Consider the following 22,622-nt stretch of genomic DNA (forward strand, 5'->3'; position numbering starts at 1 on the left):
AACAACTAATTAACAACTAATGCAGCAGCACTCTTAAATTTCTGGAACTTATTTAATTCACAAGGAAAGCAAAGAAGAAAATAGAACAGTGAAGTTCTGCATCTTGAATGTCAGCAGAGGAGGGGTTAAAATCAATAGAACTTGATTCCCAGGCATGCCTTTGATGTTTCAGTGTCTACAGCCAGGAGCTTCAAAGGCAGTGTTTTGGTTTCTACCTGAAGATCAGGTCGTAACTCCAGGATAGCACTTCCAGCAGCTCCCACCAGCTCTTCCTTTGGTACTTTCCAAATATTGTGTATCATGTATGTGCACAACATTATATGTTATGTATTATACATTAGGAAGCCCAAAAGGAGGAAATATTGGGGTTTGTGATCACTAGGTGTCTCAGGGCATTTGTCACCAATACTTGGTCCCCAAGTATTACTGACAAAGAAAATGGTGAAGTTTATTCTAGAACGTATAAACAGATATGTTATGGATGAGATATTGGGGGAATTATGCTGCTTTATTTGGTACCACCAAGGTATCCAATGAAAGTACTATGGCCAGTATTGGGCACTGCACTTAAGTACACTTAAGTCAGTGAGGCGCAGAAGATAGCAATGAAAATGAGAAATGAACAAAAAATTATGTTCTTGTGAAACAGGTTGGAGGGGGTGGATTTACATCTTCTGAAAAAGAAGACTGTGGGGGCAAGACAAGAAGGGGCAAAGAGATATTCCAAAGGTCTGTGGGTTGTCACACAGAACAGTGAACTTCTGCATCCTCAGCGGATACTACAACAGGCATTGGATTAAATCACATCAAGGAAGATGAAGACATGTTTTTGTCAGCACTTGAACAGGCTGCAGAGAGAATCTCTGTCCATGGTGGGTTTTAAGACAAATGACATTGGGGTGGTATAAAATTTTGGTTATCCTGTCTCAGGACAGGAGGCTGGTCTGGGTGAGCTCTTGGAGGTGAGGTGGGTGTCAGGCTGTGGGTAGGTCAGTGCAGGTATGGTCATTACCAATCCATGAGCTTCATGCTAATGAAGTGTTTCAGTGTTAACAGTCTCATATGACAGGGATGCTGAAGCAAACACTTGCAGAGAAATAAATAAGAATTTGGTGGGAGACCATCTTCAATGTTACAGTAACACCAAATGTGTCTGCTCAATTTATCAACAGCATTGAATAAGAGCTGCCTGCAGTACCTGGCAATCTATGGTATCCCTGCAACATAACACAAGTCATAAAGACACAAATGCTGCAAATACCCAGGGGAACGTGCTGGTATTGAAGCAAGCAAGAAAGGTAACCTTTTGAACTTGTGTTTCAGAGGTTTAATAGAAAAGCATTGTAGTCATACCAGGAAAAGCTTAAACTGACCCTGTCCTGGTGCTATTATGTCTCTAAACTGATGGCTTTGTGTATGGTGTGCTGGGTGTCCTCATTTTCAGCTGAGGCAAGCAAGAAAGGTGGATGAAAGGAAGACCAAGGATAGACAAGATGGGCATTCTTTTCTTGTAGCTGATTAACAGTTAAATTATATAGCATGCAAAATCTCCCACTAGTAAAAAGAATAGTACAAGTTTACACCACACAATAGGAAGTTACAGAACTCCAAGAATGCAAAAGTTCTGGAACTATTAAAATGTAGAACACCCCCTAACAATATTTGGATGGATGTCTCTGCTTTAACACTGTCTTGCATGAAATGGATGACGTTTTGATTTCAAAGAGTTGGTTGGGAAGCAGAATTTTAATACACACTTTGTGGTAAGTCATTCTGGGGTATATTAGTGCCATGTTCTTGCATTATATAGCACTACGGAAATAAATGAGGAGGAAGGACTAAGGGATTACAGCATCTGATGTGTGAAAAGCCAAGAGCCTGGACTGTTAAACCTATACAAAAGGCTGAGGGGATTTTTATCAATGCACACAGAAGGAAATAAAGTAGACAGAGATGGACTCTTCTGGATGACAGGACAAGGGGCAGCAGACAAGGTGGAAATACAGGAAATTCTCCTTATAGAAGATCCATTTTCATCATGTAGATGGTGGAGCAGGTTGTGGTGTCCCCATCCTTGGAGTTACCCAAAAGCCAGCAGGACAAGGTCCTGAGCAACCTGTTCTGGCTACAGCTCCTGAGCAAGCAGGCTGGACCAGGCACTCTCCTCAAGTCCTTTCTTCAACCAAGGAGCCTGTGATTCTGAGGGAGCAGGGTAGGTCTGCTGTTCCAATGACGGAAACAGCAGTACTGCACTTCTCCCCTACTCGGATAGAAGCCACCACCCAGTTCTCCTCCTTGCCCCTGCCCGGTCATTTTCTCATTCCTCCTTTCCCCTTCATGCTTTTGTATGCCATAAAGCTGGGAAAGATGCTCTTCCTGGGCCCGAGAAACAGCGGGAAGAGACGCCCTGTGAACAGCAAGGACTCCTTCAGGGCACACTACTTCTTGAGGGTCCTGCCGTCGCTGCTCCCCAACCCCCCCAGCACCCACGGTCGCGACGGCCGCTATCCGACTGCCCCCGGAGCCTGCCGCCGACGAACGGGCCGGACGGAGGTACCTATGGAATCAGCCGCGCTGGCTGCAGAGCGCCGAGCTGCCTAACAGCAGCGATGGCCGGGACGGACCCGGGTCTCAGCCGCCGCCTCACGGATCCGGGTAGCGGCGCAGGCGCAGCCCGGGAACGACAACTCCCACGAGGCGCCGCGGCGGGCGCGCAGGCGCGGGCGGCGGGGGAGGGGGGCGCTGATGCAAGAGGCGAGCGCGGCGGTCGCGGGTAACGGCTGATCTTCGGGCGCTTGCTGCTCCGCTCCGCCTGTTCCCCGTGCCCCGCTCAGCGCCAGGCCGCAGCCATGTCGGGTGACGAGGTGAGACCCGACAGCCACCACCGCCGTCGGGGGAGCCGGTCCCGAGGCCTGCGCCGCGGCCGAGGCCGCCGCCATGTGGGCGACCGGGCCTGAGGCCTGCACCCGGCAAGCGAACGCGGCCTCCGCCCCTGGTGCAGAGCCGGCTCCCGGGAGCTCGGGAGGGCGGCCGTGTGCGGGTCCCGCAGACCCACCGGGAGGCGACGGCCGCTGCCACTGAAGCTGCCGGCCCCGAGCAGAGGGGGCTGAGGCTGGGCTGGGTGCGGGGCTGGCGCCTTCCCCGGGTCCTCCCGGCTTCAGCTCGCTGCGGATCCCCTCTGGCCGCGGGTGTGGCCTTTCTCCGCGGGTCGTGCGGAGGCCCCAAGCCCGCCGGGAGGTCCCCGAGTTCTGCTGGAGGCCGTCTCTGCGGGGCGAGGGCCGGGGAGGAAGGCAGGTTCCCCGCCACTCCTTCTTCAGCATGTTTCGCGGACTTTTAGCGATACATGGCATTTAGTCAGCTTACTTGCCACTATTTGGAGTTTTAATATCTTGTGTTTTAACCCTGAGAGCTAAACACCTACTTTTTAACAAACGGTAACTTGGTTTTCTGCATCTGAGGGTGTTTGCTTAGGCCCACTTCCAGGGAAGTAAATGCATCAGTCTCTGAGAAATCTTCCAAGTGTTGTAGATGTTGGCACCTTTACTAACCTCGTTTCTATTGCTCTTGCGGGGAAAGGGAAAGCTTTACGTGTATGAGGCTATAAGCACGCTGGCTGGATGACTGTATAGTGTGTGGGAAACTGGAATGAGATGGCTGTTGTTCTTGTATCTTCTTTCTCGTGTTGTTCTGTACCTGTGTGGCTTGTTTCCTTCTGAGCAAAGTGATCGCTCTAGCCTTTGACACAGGCAAGTCATGGTTTGTCCTACATAATAAAGGAGAACTAGTGTAATAATTACTTTAATGGTAGCTGGGACTGACTTACTCAGCTGCCTTAGCATCTAGAATGAATGTACAGCATTTTTATGCCTAGTTGTGTCCTTGGAACTGCAGTTCTAATTCCTAGGTTGCACTCTGGTTCTGGAAATTAAGACGCAGGAATCCTTGCATCAGATGCTTTCTGTCCGGGGTGATAATAGGTCCATGAAGAAGTTCATCTAGTTTCTGGTTTGGATTTAGTTTAAGTGTCAGGAAATAATTTTTCTTGCATAATGCATTTGTTCTGACATTGAGGTGTCATCAGGAATACCTAGTATAGAATCATAGAAAGGTTGTGGTTGGAAGGGACCTTAAAGCTTATCCAGTGCCAGCCCTCTTCCACAGGCAGGGACACCTTCCACTAGACCAGGTTGCTCAGAGACCCATCCAACCTGGCCTCGAACACTGTTAGTAAAGTTACATCTCTGGATTGCTTATGTAGCAGTCTGACAGAGCAAAATTGGTAGCAGATATCATAGTTGAAGTGTTGCTCTTAGTTCTTCTGGCTAATATATGTGTAAGTGCATAGGCCTTCTGGAACTTCTGTATCTTGGGTTCTTAAAAGCCAAATAGTTTGTTACTGACATTAAGCTGGTGAAACTTTAAAGCCAACTGGCCTGTAAGGTTGAGGATGGTGAAGACACATGAAAACAAACTTGCACCTTGAACTGGTATAGATGTTTCAAAACCTTGTTCTGTTGCACTGAACTATAGCTTAAAATTTTCAGAGGTGTGTACAAGGCTCCCTGGTATAAACCTCTACTATCCAGGTGTGGCACGGAAGAGGCAATACACGCCCTATTTGGTTTGTTAAAAATCCTACTAGATATCTAGAAGTTCTTGCCCTGTAGTTTCCTGAAGCTTCAGGAAATAATAGTGAATAATGCTGTTGTTTTGAGCAGCCAGAGGGTTTGGGTCTTAATTTGTCTTAATAACTTTGCACTCTATCGTAGACATCCAGTCAGCGTAGTGTAAGGATACCTGAACTAACTTGATCAGTGCAGAGTCGCTGTCTGCTTTGTAGACTTGCCTGTAGACATGCATGGTTGTTCAGACTCATGAAATGGGATTTACTGTGAGGTGTCCCTGCCTGTGGCAGGGAGGCTGGAACTAGATGATCTTAAGGTCCTTTCCAACCCTAACTATTCTATGATTCTAAGTTGGGATTTTGACTGTGTAGGCATTTGGAATAAGGAGTAGGCATATGTAGAGCTGGATATGAGAAGGGACTGTGTGGTCTACAGAAGACCCTGTATAGGAATTTGGCTTTGAGGGCAGAAACAGGAATGAAATTTGTAACTGTGTCTGCCCAGGAAAAGCATGGGTTTGGTGTGTTTGAGTTGGGAGCTACAGGCCTTTCAGCAGAGGGCCTGCAACTTTCTACAGTTTTTCAGTGCTTAAATGGTATCATAATGCTTCGACTCATCAAACATACTGCACAGAGACAAGGAACAAAGAAATCTGTGACATGTCTGTCAGAAAGGCAAACCACAGACTAGTCTGGTTATCAGGCTGGTTAGTTTATATCATGATTTAATAAAGTGTGTGTGACCCAAGACCCCTACTTTGTTTTCATTGAAGGCCTTGATGAACACAGACCTCCTTCTCAGGTTGTGGAACTCTTAAATTAGTTTCCTGAGAGCAGTTACCATATGATGACTAGGTCTTAGGTGCAGAAGCTTGATCTTGACCTGACTGGATGGAGTGGACCTTCAGAGCAGTGCACTTTTCAAGGCCAGCTACATTGTTTTTTTGGCATTATAACTATTTCCTGCATCCGGAAGTTGTCCTTGTGTGCTAACTTCAGGTTACTTCAGGTGTGGTACTACTGAAGACAAAGTCTGCCTCTCGTAGATGCAAGATATGCTTTATGGTGGTTCAGAATGAAAGATGTTTTTCTCTTCACAGAGAAGAGTGATTTGGGGCTGGTGGGCTGATTGCTTCTCAGACATTAAGATCTAAGCATAATCTTACATGTTCTCATGTGGCTAAGCAAACATGAAACTCTTCGTAGTCTTGCAAAGCTTCCTTGAAATGAGTCATGATTTTGAAAGTGGGGCTCATGTGCGTGTTCCCAAGGCTGTGGACTCTTGCTGGTGCAGGCAGCTTTCCTTCTGTTTCAGCAGACTGTGGAGGTTACAAGGGGAAGGCAGCAGACAGTGTAACCGGTTGTGCATATTCTTTGATTACTCTGCATTAGAAGAGCATGATTCATACGTGATCTGTCTGAGCAGTAGGGGGAACCCTCTGGCAGAACTGCTTTGAAAATCATTCTAGCACAGTTTGTCCCACTAAAAACACTCAGCAGTTTGAATGCCTCAAGCGTCAGTGTCCCATGATGCTGTGCTTCATACACCCATAGGTGCAGTTTACTGCCTTGAACAGAGCCTTTGTGAAACATATAAGTTTCAGAAAATTGGAAGAATATCACTAGAATACCATATATAGGAGAATGACAGGTGTGAGGAAAAGATTGCTTTGTGTGGGGAAGGAAACTGCCAGGCTGGCAGGGTGCAACAAACCAAGAAGTTGGAGAGCTGCTCCTCTGATGAAGTGGTGGTATTTTCAGGAGTGAGGGTATTTGTGATGCTGAATTTTAACTGTCTCTGAGAACACTCTTCAATTACTTGATAAGAAAAAACTGGAGAAAGAGTCTCATTAAAGTCTCTAAAATGGTTTAATGTGTTAAATATATACTGTGGTGTGAAAATATGGCCAGATGTATGTAACAAAGCTGACCAATGGCTATGATGTCAGACTTGCATCTTAAGTGGAAAAAAAGTACAAAAAGTTCCTGTGTTGGAAAACTGAATTGCTCATGTGTTAAAATATCCAGGTCTGCAGGTGATGAGTAGGTTAAAAGTGAGCCTTGGGGTTAATGTCTTCTTCACAGTCAGACTAGCTGAGTGAAGCTGCTTCACTGGCTACAGAACTCATTAACAGCTTTTAATCACTTGATCTGAGATTGTTTCCCACCTGTGGGGGAAAACAATGAGACCTTTGCTACTTCATAGCACTGAGAGCCAATACAGGTCTTGCTGTATCACCATCCCTTTCTGGGTTTTTCAGGCTCTAGGGGTATAGATGTGCTTGAAGTTTTTCCTAATGCTGAGTGGTTCAGTGATTGCTTGGCACAGTCTTACGTTAAAACTTGAGTCCATAGTGGTAGTAAAATGTAGAAATAGTTGGTAACTAGTCTGTCAAAGACTTTAATATGTTTTCAGCTGAGCTAGTGAGTAGATGGCAGGAAACTTGGACTATCATAGGAAAAGTAGCAGAAGCTCTACTCTGTCAAGCAGCCTTTTCTTGTTAACTGTTCACATCAGTTATACCTTGGGAGGGGTCTGTGATGTTTCTAAAGAAGTCTCTAATCACTGGTTTGAGTCAACTAATTTGTATTTCGTTGTTACAGCTCTAGAAAAGTCCCTGGTGGGGACTGAAGCCAAGAAACAGTTTGGGTAACTGAAGGAATGAGAGAAACTTAAAGGTGTTGTAAATATTAAATGGTAGGTGATTATTATTACGCTGCTAAGGAACTCTTGACTTTTACAGATGATTTTCGATCCCACTATGAGCAAGAAGAAGAAGAAAAAGAAGAAGCCCTTTATGTTGGATGAGGAAGGAGGGGATACGCAGGCGGAAGAGACTCAGCAGTCAGAAACAAAAGAAGTTGAACCAGAGCCAACAGAAGACAAAGATATTGAAGCAGACGAAGAAGACAGCAGGAAGAAAGGTGAAGTGAATCCACATAGATAAACTCTCAAAAGTAGTGCTTCTGTATTTTGAGACTATGAGCCCCAGTTCAAGAATTGGGCATCCCAGTGTATAATGCTGGGGTTGTAGTTTTTAGAGGCTTGAGTAATAAATACCCTGCTGCCTATTTGGAGGGTGTATTTCTTTCCTGATTGAAATCACGCTCACAGGCATCCAGCAACCTACCAGTGCTTTCCAAAAATTCCACTGTCCTCACTCAAACAGCTTTTTGTGTGAGGCAATGAAAAGAGAATCGCTAAAATAGTTAGCATGAAGTTTTACATCTTCTACTTGCAGTTTGTAGCAGTAATTCCACAATTACAGTGGGTTTTCATTTGAACAATTTAGCAATAGTGTGGGTGACAGAAACATGGTTAGAAGAGTTTCTGGTTTTTGGATGACTGTGAATGTGATAACTAGTGTGTTCTTTGGAATTTGAGAAAATAAGCTTGTGACTGTGGATATAACCTTGCTTTTTAAATTGAGGCCAGTGTCACTTAAGATGACCTGATTCAGGGATTGCTGTTAACTTAAATCCAGTTTGTTGGTAAAACTGGCTCCTACAGTAGATCAGAGAAACTGTACATTCCTCCTATAGTTTCCTTTTCTTTCAGGCTTCTCTACTGTAATGTCGAGTAACTGGTTTCTCTTGTACAGCAGAAAGAAGGATTAAGCGCTTTACAAAAAAGTACAAAAATACACTTAGCAGATGCAAAAACTGTAAAATAGCATTGAGGTATTTGGGGGTAGATGGAATGACCTCTTTAAAACCTGAAGGATATCTATAAGGGCTACAGACCATTGCTTATGACTTACTGTAATGTTTTGAACATTTGGATGTAAATTAAATCCTTAATGCCTGAACTGTTCCTGCAGTTACACTTCTTTTGGCAATCCTGTTTTTTAGATGCAACAGATGATCTGGATGATTTAAACTTCTTCAATCAAAAGAAAAAGAAGAAAAAAACAAAAAAGATATTTGATATAGATGAAGCAGAAGAAGGTGTAAAGGTTTGTTTTTATAACTAGGCCATCTCCTCTGTGGCTGAAAACTTTCTTGGTTTCATTTTCTCAGGATTGGCAGTGCAGTAGCTGTTCTGAGTCTGTCATTGTGTCTTAGTGCAGTTAATGACGAAACTTGGATTTCTCCATGTCTTTCGTATGTAGTAGGTTCTGTTGAACAAGTTGCTCCTGCAGGGAGTGAAAAAACCTAACTGATCTGCACAATGAGCAAGTAATTCATAGAATCATAGAGTAGTTAGGGTTGGAAAGGACCTTAAGATCATCCAGTTCCAACCCCCTGCCATGGGCAGGGACACCCCACACTAAACCATGTCACCCAAGGCCTCATCCAACCTGGCCTTGAACACCGCCAAGGATGGAGCATTCACAACCTCCCTGGGCAACCCATTCCAGTGCCTCACCACCCTCTCAGTAAAGAATTTCTTCCTTAGATCCAATCTAAACTTCCCCTGTCATCTGTAGTAAGTGTTGTCTAGCATCAAGGTTAATTGTCTTTGGGGTGGGATAAGTAAATGGATGTTAGAAGGCACGCTCAGAATCGTCCTCTAAAGGCCAGCCCTTTAAAAATAAAGGGTATATATCTGCTAAAAAATCTGGTTTTACTCTGGTGTTTTCTTTAGAAGTGATTAGCAACTGTTCTGTGTTCCAGAAGGTGTATGAGATATTTTTACTCTTCCCAAGTTTTGTTCCAGATTGTGTTTTTGTACCATGTGTCAGTGTACTCAGCAAGCCCAGGGAGCAAGAGGACAGCAAAATGTTATATGTAAACCTCTTCTTTAGATTCTGCCTTTTGGGGAAGAAAATGTCTCTCTGATCTGCTCCAGACAGACAAAATACTTGCTCTGAGTTCTGTACATGTGCAGAATTATGATAACAAGTTGGACTAGCTGCAGGTAGTAGCACAGGTGTGCCTTACCTTACTGCGTAGCATGTGGAGTGTTTTGTTCTCTTATGCCCTAAAATGGCTGATGCCTCTAGGTAAGTATAGCATGACCTTGTTGACCTGCCAAAAGTTAGATCAGAAGATAAAAATCTGGCCCTGCTTCATAGTTGTAGTGCAGTAGTGTCAGGATTGTGGTAGCTATTATTAGTACTTTTCTAATATAGTGTGCTGCTAGTATTATTTCTAATGCTGTACAACTAAAATTTTTGTCTTAATACTGTGAACTATAGTGGTACTGTTTCTTTGCAGGACTTGAAAATTGAAGGAGATGCGCCAGAGGCAGTAGAACCTGAAGATGACCTTGATATCATGCTGGGCAATAAAAAGAAGAAGAAGAAGAATGTGAAGTTTCCAGATGAAGATGAGATAATGGAGAAGGATGAAGGTAAAAGTGTAATCTAGCTCAGTGGGATGTTGAAAGTGAAGCATAGTCTGTGTTTTAGGTGAATTAAGTTCTGTTAAAGTGCCTTTTTTGTTTCAAAATTTGTTTTATTACCTGTACCCACTACATTTATGAGAAAAATGATCTATAAAAGCACTGTATAAATTTTCTGTAACTGCTGGTGTCAGAAGTAGGCAGACAGAGAAGACTTGCATCCACACTGTAGTGGAATCTTCAACATCAAAGTTCCTTTAGAAATGGTGTAAGCAGGAGGTTAAAGAATGTTTCTTTTCTCCTTTCTTTTCTTGTTAATGAATACCAAACAACTTTCTTTTACAGCTTTTGAGGATGAAGATAGCAAAAAAGATGATGGAATTTCTTTTAGCCTTCAGTCAGGACCTGCATGGGCAGGCTCAGAAAGAGACTACACATATGATGAGGTAGTGTTCAAAAGTCTTTTTTCTACATTGATGTGCAAAGGTAGAGCAGAGCCTTATGCTCATGTCCTATTTCTAACTTAAAGGACTTGTAGTCAGAAGCTCATATCACAGTTAATTTTTGTATAGGGCAATATTAGTGATAGGTAAAACACCTCTGCTAATAGGCTGAGGTACTTGTAGATACGAAGTAAGCACTTGGGAAAACAGCTTTTATGTTTTGCATTTATCAGAACAATTTGAAGTGTGTGTTAAAAAGCATGTGGGGAAATGCTAATGGGCAAAGACAGTCTAATACTCATTGTGAACACTGTTTCAGGTGGTTTTTTAGAAGTGATGTGCTTGATTTGAGAACTACAAGATACTCATCTTGATGTGAATCCCTCTTTTGGCAGCTGCTCAATAGAGTATTTAACATCATGCGGGAAAAAAACCCGGATATGGTAGCTGGAGAAAAGCGGAAATTTGTCATGAAGCCTCCGCAGGTTGTAAGAGTAGGGACCAAGAAAACATCTTTTGTCAACTTTACAGATATCTGCAAACTGTAAGTTTCCCCTTTTACTCCCAGGAGTAGCAGATAAACACACTTTTCTGTGCTGTTGGCTGTTGTGTTGAGTGCATGTTTTCTGGCCAAAGAATGGCAAACCAGATGTAAGCTGACAGTAATTTCAGTCATACTGCATATTGCCTCTGCATTTCTCTGTGAGAAGATATTTATGAAGATGGTTTATTGGATAATTTCTTATTTTATGCTTCTATCATGAAAATGGTAGACTTGCTACACTGGCCTCATGGACTGAAACTAAATCTTTTGTGATTTCACTGCCTCCTATCAAGTGTAGCTGATACTTATTTGCAAGTCTTGGGCAAGAGGGTGGGAAAATTCTTCGATTTGAGCCGGCTCCAAATACTTTTCTCTCGGTAAATGCTATGGAAATCAGTATTTGCCCCTTCTCCCCCCCACCCTCCCCCCCCCCGCCACTGCTTTCTGCAGTGCTTTCTATGTCTTAATTATTTCTTGTGAAGGCAGTTCTGTTCTTGGTGGGTACTTACAGGAATCCATACTGGTTTTGTTTCATAAGTGTGCTAGAAAACAGTCCTGGGAAAATCATACTGAAGAGCTAGGTAGTACACTAAAGTGAATTTTTAAGGGTAGCTAGTAGTACTTGTTTCAGGGAATGGCAAGGGGACTGGAGAGTAAAAATGGAAAAATCTCAACTAGAAAACTTACTTTCAGTAGTTACTGCAATTGTGAGTTTGGTGTGGGAGGTGATGGTGGTGTTTTTTTATTGTGGACTGTTCAGCTTTCACAGTCATTGTCTGCCTATGCTCTTTGGTGCAGGCCTTCTGGCCATTTAAATTTGATAATTTAAGGTCATTTTAGCCTGCCAGTGCTGTATAAATACCAGCTTTCTCTGGAAGGGGAAGGTTAAACATATTCTTACTTTATTTTTAGATTACATCGTCAGCCAAAACATCTCCTGGCATTTTTGTTGGCAGAATTGGGTACAAGGTAAGGCTACTGGGCTGCATATGTGCTTGTGCATGTCGGAAACAGGGGCAGCATGGCCGACATTCTCTTGAGTTTAGATCTCTATATGTACTTGAACATCAGGCTTTTCTTCCCTGCACTTAGATGCTATGCTGAGTGTGCTGTGCTTTCTATCTTAGGGAAGAGGTACAGATGAAACTATTAAGTCCCAGGGAACAGTCTGGATAAGGCTTTGAATTCCCTCTTTGGGACCTTTCTCAAAGATGCTGTGATAGCAGAGCTGTTTGTCACAGTTCTTGAGGATGTCTCTGTGGCTCGTTTCAACCTAACGCAGATGATGGGTAGCTAAGGAAGAGAGAATTCCTGACTGCCTAACAGTGGGTCTTGTGGGCCTATTACTAGTTACTCTGTCTAATGCTGCAGTTAAATGAAGTTAAACTTCATTGAAGATCTCATGCTGTGGTGGTATACTTTCTGGTTGTCTAATCATTGCTCTGTTGTAGACTACAGTGTTGTTATATGTAGGTACAGAGAATCAAGGAGTCTGATTGCAATGTATATATAACAAATGCCCATTTGATTGGGCTTTGGGGTATCTTCAGCTCCAGATGACTTAAAAACTTAGAAACCATAAAATGAGAAAACATTGAACTTACTACATCCAAATGGCTAGAAGAGGGTCTTACTATTAGTATTAACCTTACTCTAGGGGGTTGTCTTGATCACTTCTATGAGATAAGCAGGTATTAATTTCCAGTTCTGTAAAACTCTTCTGATTTGGTTAACTATGGGGCTGATGTCTGCTGGAGTTTGCCTTTACTGCAGTGAGGGTTATAGAATCATAGAATAGTTAGGGTTGGAAAGGACCTTAAGATCATCCAGTTCCAACCCCCTGCCATGGGCGGGGACACCCCACACTAAACCATGTCACCCAAGGCCTCATCCAACCTGGCCTTGAACACCGCCAAGGATGGAGCATTCACAACCTCCCTGGGCAACCCATTCCAGTGCCTCACCACCCTCTCAGTAAAGAATTTCTTCCTTAGATCCAATCTAAACTTCCCCTGTTTCAGTTTGAACCCGTTACCCCTTGTCCTGTCACTACAGTCCCTGATGAATAGTCCCTCCCCAGCATCCTTTACTTAGGCAAAACTTCCTGTGGGCTTTTAAGTGCCTTCAGAATGTTGCATTTTTTCCCCAAAGTAATTCTGGCTTACTCTTACCTTGAAGAATGCATCATTATCTTGCTTCATGTTGTTTTACACTTGCTTCGTGACTTCTTTTATTGCTTGACATCTTCTGCAAATTAAGTAGTTGATTTTTCTTTCAAATTAGTGGCTCAATAGATGGTAACAACCAACTTGTAATCAAAGGAAGATTCCAGCAAAAACAGATAGAAAATGTCTTGAGAAGATATATCAGTAAGTAGAACTCCTTTATCCGTTACTGATTTCTCAGCCTTTTTGATGACCAGTGGCCTGTGTATGGCCCATGTGTGTGTGAATACTGTGGAAGTTCTGTGCTAAGAAGCTACAACTTTGTTGCAGCTTTATAATGGAATAATGCAAGTACAGGTGGTTCTACCCTGGTTCTAATAAGCACATAGGTTGTACTCTGTCCTGGCACTAAAACATACCAAGGAAAACAGTAAGAGCGTTTGGGAATGGCTTGTTTGCTCCTGATTATCATTTCTTTGCGTTGAGGACTATGGAAAACAGTGATTGTTAATTTTAATGTTAATTTTGTGTTCCTGAAATGTTTAATTTAATTTTAATTTGTTGTACACACTAATTAACAAATACATTGTGCCTGTCACAGACTGCTGTTCAAAGTACTACAGATTATACGTAACAAAATGTACTTCTTTAATGTTCTGTCTGTCCCAGAGTTGCTGTTTCAGCAGAGGAAGTTATGGAACGCCAGTGGGAAATCTTAACTTGTGGTGGTTGTTTTTAGAGCACCAGTGTCAGCCCTTAATGTTCCATCTGAAACCTAGTCTTTATTAACTTGGGAACTAAAGGGAATTTTTAGGTTGCCTCAGCCTCTGTGGTTTTCATAGTAAGCCACTTCTAAGTAAATGCACTTGAACAGCCTTTCAAGGCAACTGCTAAACTAAAGGCTGAAGAAGTGGTGACTTGTCTGCTGACAATGCATGATCTTTTAACTGCCACTCAATTCCTTTTCTACAGAGGAGTATGTCACCTGTCATACGTGTCGGTCACCAGACACAATCCTGCAGAAGGACACCAGATTATATTTCTTGCAGTGTGAGACCTGCCACTCTCGCTGCTCCGTCGCCAGCATCAAAACTGGTTTCCAGGCTGTCACAGGCAAGAGAGCACAGCTCCGTGCCAAAGCTAACTAGTTTGCTAATCAACACTGGATTTTGCAAAGTGTTCTGGGGAGATATGACTGGACAGGTTTACAATCGGAATGGATTTACCATTGTATTAAAACAAGATTGTAAAAACTACAAGAAATTTGGCTTTTGATTGGTCTGTGAAATCCCTGCAAGATGCAGATCCTCAAGCTGTTCACATGCGTTTGCTCATTGAATATATTTTACCAACTGTAAGGAACGTGGTGGGAAAGGAGGTGCTTTTTAATCCATTCAGAGTTCTGTAAAACACGAGATAAATTAAAGATACTATAACAGTGAGTGTCTATGATTTGGATTTTTCCTTCAGTTTCCTCTTTTAAACAGCTCATGGGAATGGTTGGCATGTTGTTCTGCAGATCATATCACTGAACTATGTCCAAGACCCAGAATAAAGTTTAAGACAAAGGTTATTTTGCTTTTACATAACAAGCTTATTTTTAGTTTAGGCTTGTCATTAAAGAGAGAAACCAGTCAGAGAAAATCACAGGGGTGAGACACCAGCATGAGAGAACTGCTCATGCTTTTATAGCCACATTTATAGGGGATGCATTTTGCACAAAAAGTGACACCAGGACTTGTTGATAACTGCTTAATCAGGCAGAATGTAGCTCTGAAATAGTTCAGACACCGTATTGATGCTGAATTTTAACAGAATTGAACTGTACTGTAAGCTTTCATAGTGTCATAGTACTCAATTTTGCAATTTCTAATAGAGAAGAAGTGTTTCTATTTCTTAAGTCCTGCACTCTTCACTTTAAAAAGAATCTTAACTAAATGCAGCAAAAAACCTTAAATATCAGTAACATCATTTTATGATGGCTGCAGCACACTGTCTTACATTAATCTTGAATTTACAGAAGATACTGCCAAGTAGTTTGATTTGTAAACTAACACGTTATGCTTCTCGCTCCTATCGTGCACTTCTCTTTGCTAGCAGCCACTATCACTACTTCTAGAGGACATGCCCAGTGCCGTCCTAACTAGTTTTTTCTAGTGCTGTAGACATTTTGTTACAGCTGCCAAGTACAAAGGTGCAACCAGGGAGGAGGGTCCCTCTTGAGTACCCTGAGTGGGACAGTTTTCATTAGAATTGCCAAGGATATGGTGTAGTAGCTCAGGACCCTGGGCACCCATCCCTGCAGGTAAGCAGAGTAGCCTCCCCAGAGAAAACGGTCATCATGCTGAATGCATTTCATCAAGTATCAGAAACTGAAGGGTTTCTACCAAGTTTCAGTCTTTGTATGTATGTTAATACAGAACACAGTCTTGCCGGGAAGTCATCTACTTGCTATTTGAAAACCTGACAGCACTGTAAGGCAAAAATCAAGGATTTATGGTTGGTTTCTTAAAAGCATTTTGAATTTCAAGTGAGCTATGACTAATGTTGGATGTATCTTTAAGTGAATAAAGCCAGGATCAGTGCCTCTTGTAACATTGTTGTATTGTTTTTTCTCTAGCAAATAGGCATTCTCCTGTTGGAAGTAAAACCATTTGGAGAAATGCTAGTTGCCTTTTCGTTCCGGTGACTTGCTGTTGGGACACACTGAAAATAGCTGAGGCCAATGGTACTTTGTTTTTAAATGCTTGCTTTTTCCTGGGTCACATACCTTTAACATACTGTAGAAGGTTATGGCTATGCTGTAGTTTAGTGCATTAAATATGAAGTTTGACTACAAGTATATTTGGATCAAAAGATGAAGTTAATAAATCAATAAATGTGCAACCCTGTGAGCACCTGTGAGCATTCCTGGCTCACAAAGGAGCTTTATAGGTATATCTTCAAGATGTGTTTTGAGTCTGCGTGAAATCCTTAAGGTTTAGATGACTAAGTATTGAGTGCAACATCCTGAGCTGTAGACTCTTAATGATGTGGAATAACCTCACTGATGCATGAGAAGTTCTGTGTTTAGGAGTAGAGTTGATTTGGTTTTAATGTTTTTAAATTACCTTCCAGCCCACATTCAGAGTGGATATAATTTGCCACAAGGGTGGTGTGAACACAGGCACTTCTTGCTGCTTGTAAGGGTGGTGTAAGTTTGAAGTGCAGTTGTGTGTTCAGAGGTAATAGGGTTTTGTACCTAAGTGGAATCTTAAGTAAGCAGCTAAGGCTGGAGTCTTTACCAGAATAAGGTGGTAGCTTTGTCTGCCTTGGATCTGCATACAGGCATGTATTTGGAGGCAGGCAAACTGCGTTCCTCCATGCTTTGTGAGCTGAAAATTGTCTGTGTGGTACTGATGGAGATGGGGGAGCCAGATTTATTTTTTTTAGGTACTGAAACACAGAGCAGAATGGAATTTGTGTTTGAATGGTTGGGGAGGAGCTTGGGAGCTAACAAAGAGCACAGTGATGCAGTTGTGTCGCTCCTCTCCATGGCTCCTGCCATGGCCAGGGTGCTCGTACATCTTATCTAAGTAATTGAAGCTGTGGCAGGTCATAGAATCATAGAAATAGAATCAGAGGTCTATTCTTTCATGTTTTCCAGCCCAAAATATGCAAAAGAAATTCTGAGGCTTCTCATGGAAGGTCCTAGGAGAATTATATGGAAGTCATTTTGCTGTCAGTCAGCCTGAACTTTACTGATACCATAGAATAAAATGTTTTGGGTTGGAAGGCACCTTAAAGACCATCTTGCTCCAACCCCTGCCACGGGCAGGAACACCTACCACTAGGCCAGGTTGCTCCAAGCCCTGTCCAACCTGGCCTTGAACACTGCCAGGGATGGGGCAGCCACAGCTTCTCTGGGCACCCTGGGCCAGCGCCTCAGCACCCTCACAGGGAAGAGCTTCTGCCTAAGAGCTCATCTCAGTCTCCCCTCTGGCAGGTTAAAGCCATTCCCCTTGGCCTGTCCCTACAGGCCCTTGTCCGAAGCCCCTCTCCAGGTTTCCTGCAGCCCCTTTAGGCACTGGAGCTGCTCTCAGGTCTCCCCTTCAGGAGCCTTCTCTTCTCCAGGCTGACCCAGCCCAGCTCTCTCAGCCTGGCTCCAGAGCAGAGCTGCTCCAGCCCTCGCAGCATCTTTGTGGCCTCTGGGCTTACTCCAGCAGCTCCACGTCTTTCTTGTGCTGCTGCCCCAGAGCTGGATCAGGGCTGCAGGGGGGATCTCCCCAGAGCACAGCAGAGGGGCAGGATCCCCTCCCTCACGCTCTGGGGCTGCAGCCCAGCACACGGGGAGGTTCTGGGCTCAAGCACACACTGAAGCTGGGTCATAGGGAGCTTCTCCTCACCCAACACCCCCAAGTCCTCCTCAGGGCTGCTCCATCCAGTCTCTTCCAGCCTGTGTTTGTGTTGAGGATTGCCCTGACCCATGGGCAGGACCTTGCACTTGGCTTTGCTGAACTCCATGAGGTTCTCGTGGTCCCACCTCTCCAGCCTGTCCAGGTCCTTCTGGATCCCATCCCTTCTCTCCAGTGTGTTGACCTCACCACACACGTGTGTCATCAACAAACTTGCTGAGGATGCTCAATCCCCATGTCCATGTCAACAAAAAGTTGCTGAACTGCACTGTTCCCAACACCTGGGGGATGCCACTTGTCACTGGTCTCCACTTGGACATCAAGCCATTGACCACAACTTGCGACCATCCAGCCAATTCCTTATCTACTGAGTGGTCTACCTATCGAATCCATGTCTCTCTAGTTTAGAGAAAATGATGTTGTGCAGGACACTGTCAAGCACCTTGACAAGGAAGATGACGTCAATCTCCTTATGCCAGGTAACCAGGACTCCCTCTTCCTTCCAGAAGGGGCCCATGTTTCCCCTGTTTTTCTTTACCCCCACATACCTATAGAAGTTTTTCTCGGTGCCTGGCTCTGTCCAGATGTAATTCTGTCAAGGCTTTAACCTTCCCAGCCTCATCCCTGGCTGCTCAGACAATTTCTCTATGTTCTTCCCAGGCTCCGGCTCTTGCTTCCATGCTCTGTAGGCTTCCTTCTCATGTTGGGGTTTGTCCAGGAGCTCCATGTTCATCCATGCAGGCTTCCTTCTATTCTTGCCTGAATTCCTCTTTGCTGGGATGCATTGGTTCTGAGCCTGGGGTGGATAATCCTTGAGTATTAACCAGCTTTCTTGGACCTCTTTTTCCTCCAGGGATTTATCCCATGGGATACAAGAGAAACAATTAGAACAGATAGAACAGAGCAATCTTTGTCTAGAACAAAGATTTTATCAAAGCAGTAGTATTTCTGTCATCAGAAATGGTATAAAGGAGAAGCATTTATAATTGCCATTGGGAGTGAGGATTTCTGGTTTATACTGTGTCATTAGTGACTGTGGGTCACCATGTGCTGTATCCTTCTGCCATGTACACCACTCCCTAAGATCCCTGGTTTGTGTCAGTTGTGGGCCTGCTCATCAGGGAAACTTGGTCACCTGTAACTGCAAGCAAGAAGGAAAAACAATGTTCAAAGCTGCTGCTGAAAACAGGACAAGGTTTGTCACGAATTGCATGGGATGTTCTGCTGTAGTCAGGCAGAAACGCGCGTGATGGTATCTAGTGGAGGAGGTACAGAAATAGAAACAGGAAGGCTCAGAAAGTCAAGAGTGATGCTGATGGCTGCGATTCATTAGAATTTATCTGTTAATCTTTTAAATGACATTTCCCCAGCTATCTGTTCTGCCTCTTTGCTCATTTGTTTCCTAGAAGTTTATTCCAGATTACCAGGCTAATAGAAGAGTATCCAAGCAAATGAGAGGCCAAGCTTTGAGAAAGAATTGAAGACAGATGTTTAACAGCAAACTGCAGCTGCACAAGAGCTGCCAGTTCAGCTGTAAGAACAACAAGCTGCGACACTACACCAGCTTCCAAAATGCTTGCTTTTCTGTTTTCAGTTTGGTTTTGCCACAGTAAAGGTTAGTCCCATGTTGCCTGAGTAGCAGAATATAATCTTCTGTAGTGTTGTTTGACAAGTGGTTGCTCTCCCAGCAGGTGGGTTTGTGCCTGGCTGCTGCAGTGCAAGTTCTTCCCTGAGCAACCTATGTCTGGCCCCTGCCAGAGGCAGGACATCAATCTGGATGTACATCCAACCCTGGATGCTAAGATTGGGTTCACTTACCTTGCTTCTGAGCTCTCCTGTTAACTGTTGTTTTTCCAGCTCATTCTTCCCTTTCTGCTTCACCTTCCTCATAAATGATGGGAAAATGGGCAGTTTGGTATCCCTGGAGGAAAATGGTCAGGAACAGGTTGGAGATAGTGGTCGGGTACTGGGACAAGCCTGCCCTGATGAAAGCCTCTCTTGGGCTTTTCCAGCAGTGCAAATGCAGCCTATAGCTTAAGTCTGCACATGTTTGGATTCTCACAATGTTCGTGGGGATCACCCAGGGTTAGGTTGGATCTATATGGCTCTACCTCATATTCTGCTTTCTGCAGCAGAATAGGGGCTTTGGGCTGTTAACCTAAGTCGTGGCTTGGGCTAGCCCCAGGTGTCTGTCAGCTGTGGGAAAACATTCCTCAAATGGCTCTGATTTGGCCTAATAGCTAAAAGGATGTTGGATAAACTGTAAAATCCTATGGTGAGAAGGTAACAAAATCCCACGTTTCCCTTCCCTCAGCGTATGTGTTTGAATGCAGAGAGCTGATGGAGAAGAAAGGTCACTCTGATCCTGATGCTTTTGAGGGAAGACATTTCCCGGAGATTGTGGAATCCTAAAGAGAAACAGGTTCAAGGATTCTTGCTGATCTTTACAGGAGAAGCTCTACCTCCCTTGTAGAACTTTGGTTTGAAGGGACCTCATCTGGCTCCAGTCCCTTGACTAAGAAATCCTTTGTTTTCAGCTCTTTCTATAGTCCCTAATGAAGACAGGGAAGTGCCTCCAGGGGCAATTCAGTCTGTTTTTAGGAAGAGCTTAGGGAGACTGTGCTTTTACTGTAGGTGTTTCAACATAGATTAATGTAGCTACAATACACAGATGTATTCACATAGGTATTACACACACACATACACACTGTGCATTCTTATACATCCTCTATATAGGAATATGGCTGAACCTGTGTTAGTCTCTGTCACAAGCCCAAGGGAGCAACCATAGTAGAAGCAGAAATTTAAGCTGGCCCTGGAAACACATTGCTGCCTGATGGATATGGGGCATTGGCTTTTCCTTGTGGAAAGAGAAATGCTTTCTCACTTCTCACTTCTCTTTCTGTTTGTGACTGTAACACCAGGCTTATTCCTCTCTGTGTAAGCCTGCTGTTCATCCTTTTTCCTTCTTTGCATATTGCAAATAACAGCATATTTCTGGAATAAAACAGTCATAACTTTACATCTGTGTTATTAATCATTTTTCTGCTGGATACCCAGCAGAAATGGGTAATACCATGGAGAAATGCCCCCCTCTTCAGCCCATTGCATCTTCCATAGTGGGTCTCTGGGTTTTCTAACACAGAAGCAGCTCCCTTAATTCTAAATTTTCTACCAAAGCAACTTAGTTTTAAAACCTTTGTTTCTCTCCTCAGTGTTGCTTTGGGTAATTATTCCATGGAATTTGTGCATTTGTTTCTTCCATGTGGGAACATTGCACTCGGGGTGGAGTGGGACTCTGTGACTGATGGCAAAACATGCTTGTGCCCTAATTGTCACCAGTGTTGTGTGACACAGCTGGATCTTGGTGTTTCAAATGTATCTTAAAATGCTCTTCTGCTAACATTCATTTTCATTAAAAAAGGAAAAGGGAGCTTTATTGCTGTGGTTAGAGGGAGGAAAGCTTGATGTGATTCATCTTGAAACCAAGGCAAGGAAAAAGTATGGGTTTAGTTCTTTCTCATTTTGCAGACTGAAATGGCTTTCTGTACTGCTCATGGTCCTCAGAGCCTGCTTCAGGCCTTGTGCTATGTCCTTGTTCAGCACCAAAACTGCCTTTTTTCCACCATGAACATGAAAAAATAAGTTCTGAGGAATGTGAGCTCATTTGAAACAAAGCTGAAAGCGTTTTTCTTTGCTGCATTGTCTCTACACTTTCGGACACCCTCACACAATGGGTTGCTCTCCTACAAGTCCCAGCCAGCAGAGGATGGCATTTCTGTCATCAGCAGGAGCTGTGCAAAGATCTCTTGGGTTCTCTTGACATTGTTATTTACGTTCGTGGCTGCGGTGCCCATTGAGGTCTCCCTGACGCTGAGGCTGCCTGGGGCTGGCCGTGTAGTCTCCAAGTTTTTGTACATAACAATTTGTTTTTATTTCCAGGCCTACTCCATTTTCTCAAATTCATTTAAGCTGTGTGCTGAAACACATTGTTTGCCTCTACACTTTGTTCTGGATGAGGGAGGTGGCCATTAATTCCTGCCCCCAAACAAGAACACGTTCAGGCTTAAAGACTGACAAGTGCACATCTATGCCCCATCCCTGGCAGTGTTCGAGGCCAGGTTGGACACAGGGGCTTGGAGCAAGCTGCTCTAGTGGAAGGTGTCCCTGCCCGTGGCAGGGGTTGGAACTGAATGAGGTTAAAGGTCTCTTCCAACCCAAACCAGTCTGGGGTTCTATGAGTGTGCTGGGGCTGGAGCCATGTCTGTGCCTTACGGTGATGCTGTGGACAGAGAGGTGTCTTCTGAGGTGGCCAAAATCAGGAGACAGGATGCTTTGGCCTATGTGGGTATGAAGCAGATCTGCCAAGCAGCGAGGAAGAGACCAAGCTGGAGCACAGGGTGAAGACGAGTGGATGTCCCAGCCGTGCTGCCCAGCCTGTCCTCCTCTCCCTGAATGGCTCAGCAGCAACCAGCAGAAAGAACCCCCAAGCAAACATGGGGAGCACTGTTGTGGCTCTGAGCCCCTCCTGCCTGTGCTAACCTCCTCTCTGCAGCCCAGCATCCTCCATTGGCATCTCACAACTCCTGCTGCCACCACAGTGGTCCTGCTCCTGCTGTTTTACCAGTGATGGAGCTGTGGTTGTCCCTGTGCAGCAGAAAGGAGTTCTACTGTGAAGGTTGAAGGGTCCTTGAATACAGAAAGGAAATACATAGTTAATGACAAAATAAGATTAAGCGTGATGTGTAGAAATAGCAAAAGGTGAGGATTAGGCAGGTATGCAAATGCCATAGAGGAAAAACAGAAATGCAACCAGAAAGGTAGCAACTGTGTGTGCAGAGGCGCTAGTTCTGGGTTAGTATTCCTGCTGCCTTGAAATACTGTCTTTTGAGAGCTCTGCTCTTAAAAAAGGTCACTGTGTATATCAGATTTACCTTTCTAATTTGGATGGTGATGCCCAGTGCACTCTGCTTTGCCTGGTACACATCGAATGTTTTCCAGAGGAGTATGATATTCACAATGGGTCTTGTATATCCATAGCCTTGTGGGTTGAAACAGTGCTTAAAAGGAGGCAGGAACCCAGAGGAAGGGGAGACGGGAGTGCTGTGAGAGCATGGAATGAGTCTGAATTAGGAACTAACAGCCCACAGCTACAGCCCCTCCCT

The 22,622-nt window shown here is 44.1% G+C and overlaps 1 protein-coding gene across 1 annotated transcript; it reads left to right on the plus strand.

Moving 5' to 3' along the window:
- Positions 1-2,705: 2,705 nt before the first annotated feature.
- Positions 2,706-15,582, plus strand: EIF2S2 (eukaryotic translation initiation factor 2 subunit beta). The gene is made up of 9 exons (XM_080628050.1): positions 2,706-2,864; positions 7,369-7,549; positions 8,477-8,580; positions 9,785-9,920; positions 10,257-10,357; positions 10,750-10,898; positions 11,811-11,867; positions 13,182-13,267; positions 14,036-15,582. The coding sequence occupies exons 1-9, from the start codon at positions 2,850-2,852 to the stop codon at positions 14,209-14,211; spliced, it is 1,005 nt and encodes a 334-aa protein (XP_080484176.1). The 5' UTR covers positions 2,706-2,849; the 3' UTR covers positions 14,212-15,582.
- Positions 15,583-22,622: the final 7,040 nt, after the last annotated feature.

The sequence above is a fragment of the Psittacula echo genome (genome assembly GCF_963264785.1).
Source record: "Psittacula echo genome assembly, chromosome: 12".
Taxonomy (NCBI): Eukaryota; Metazoa; Chordata; class Aves; order Psittaciformes; family Psittacidae; genus Psittacula; species Psittacula echo.

Coding starts and splice junctions, on each gene's coding strand:
- EIF2S2 (XM_080628050.1), top strand. Junction 9,921..10,256: donor GATAATGGAGAAGGATGAAG/GTAAAAGTGTAA, acceptor TTTCTTTTACAG/CTTTTGAGGATGAAGATAGC. Junction 10,899..11,810: donor TTTACAGATATCTGCAAACT/GTAAGTTTCCCC, acceptor CTTTATTTTTAG/ATTACATCGTCAGCCAAAAC.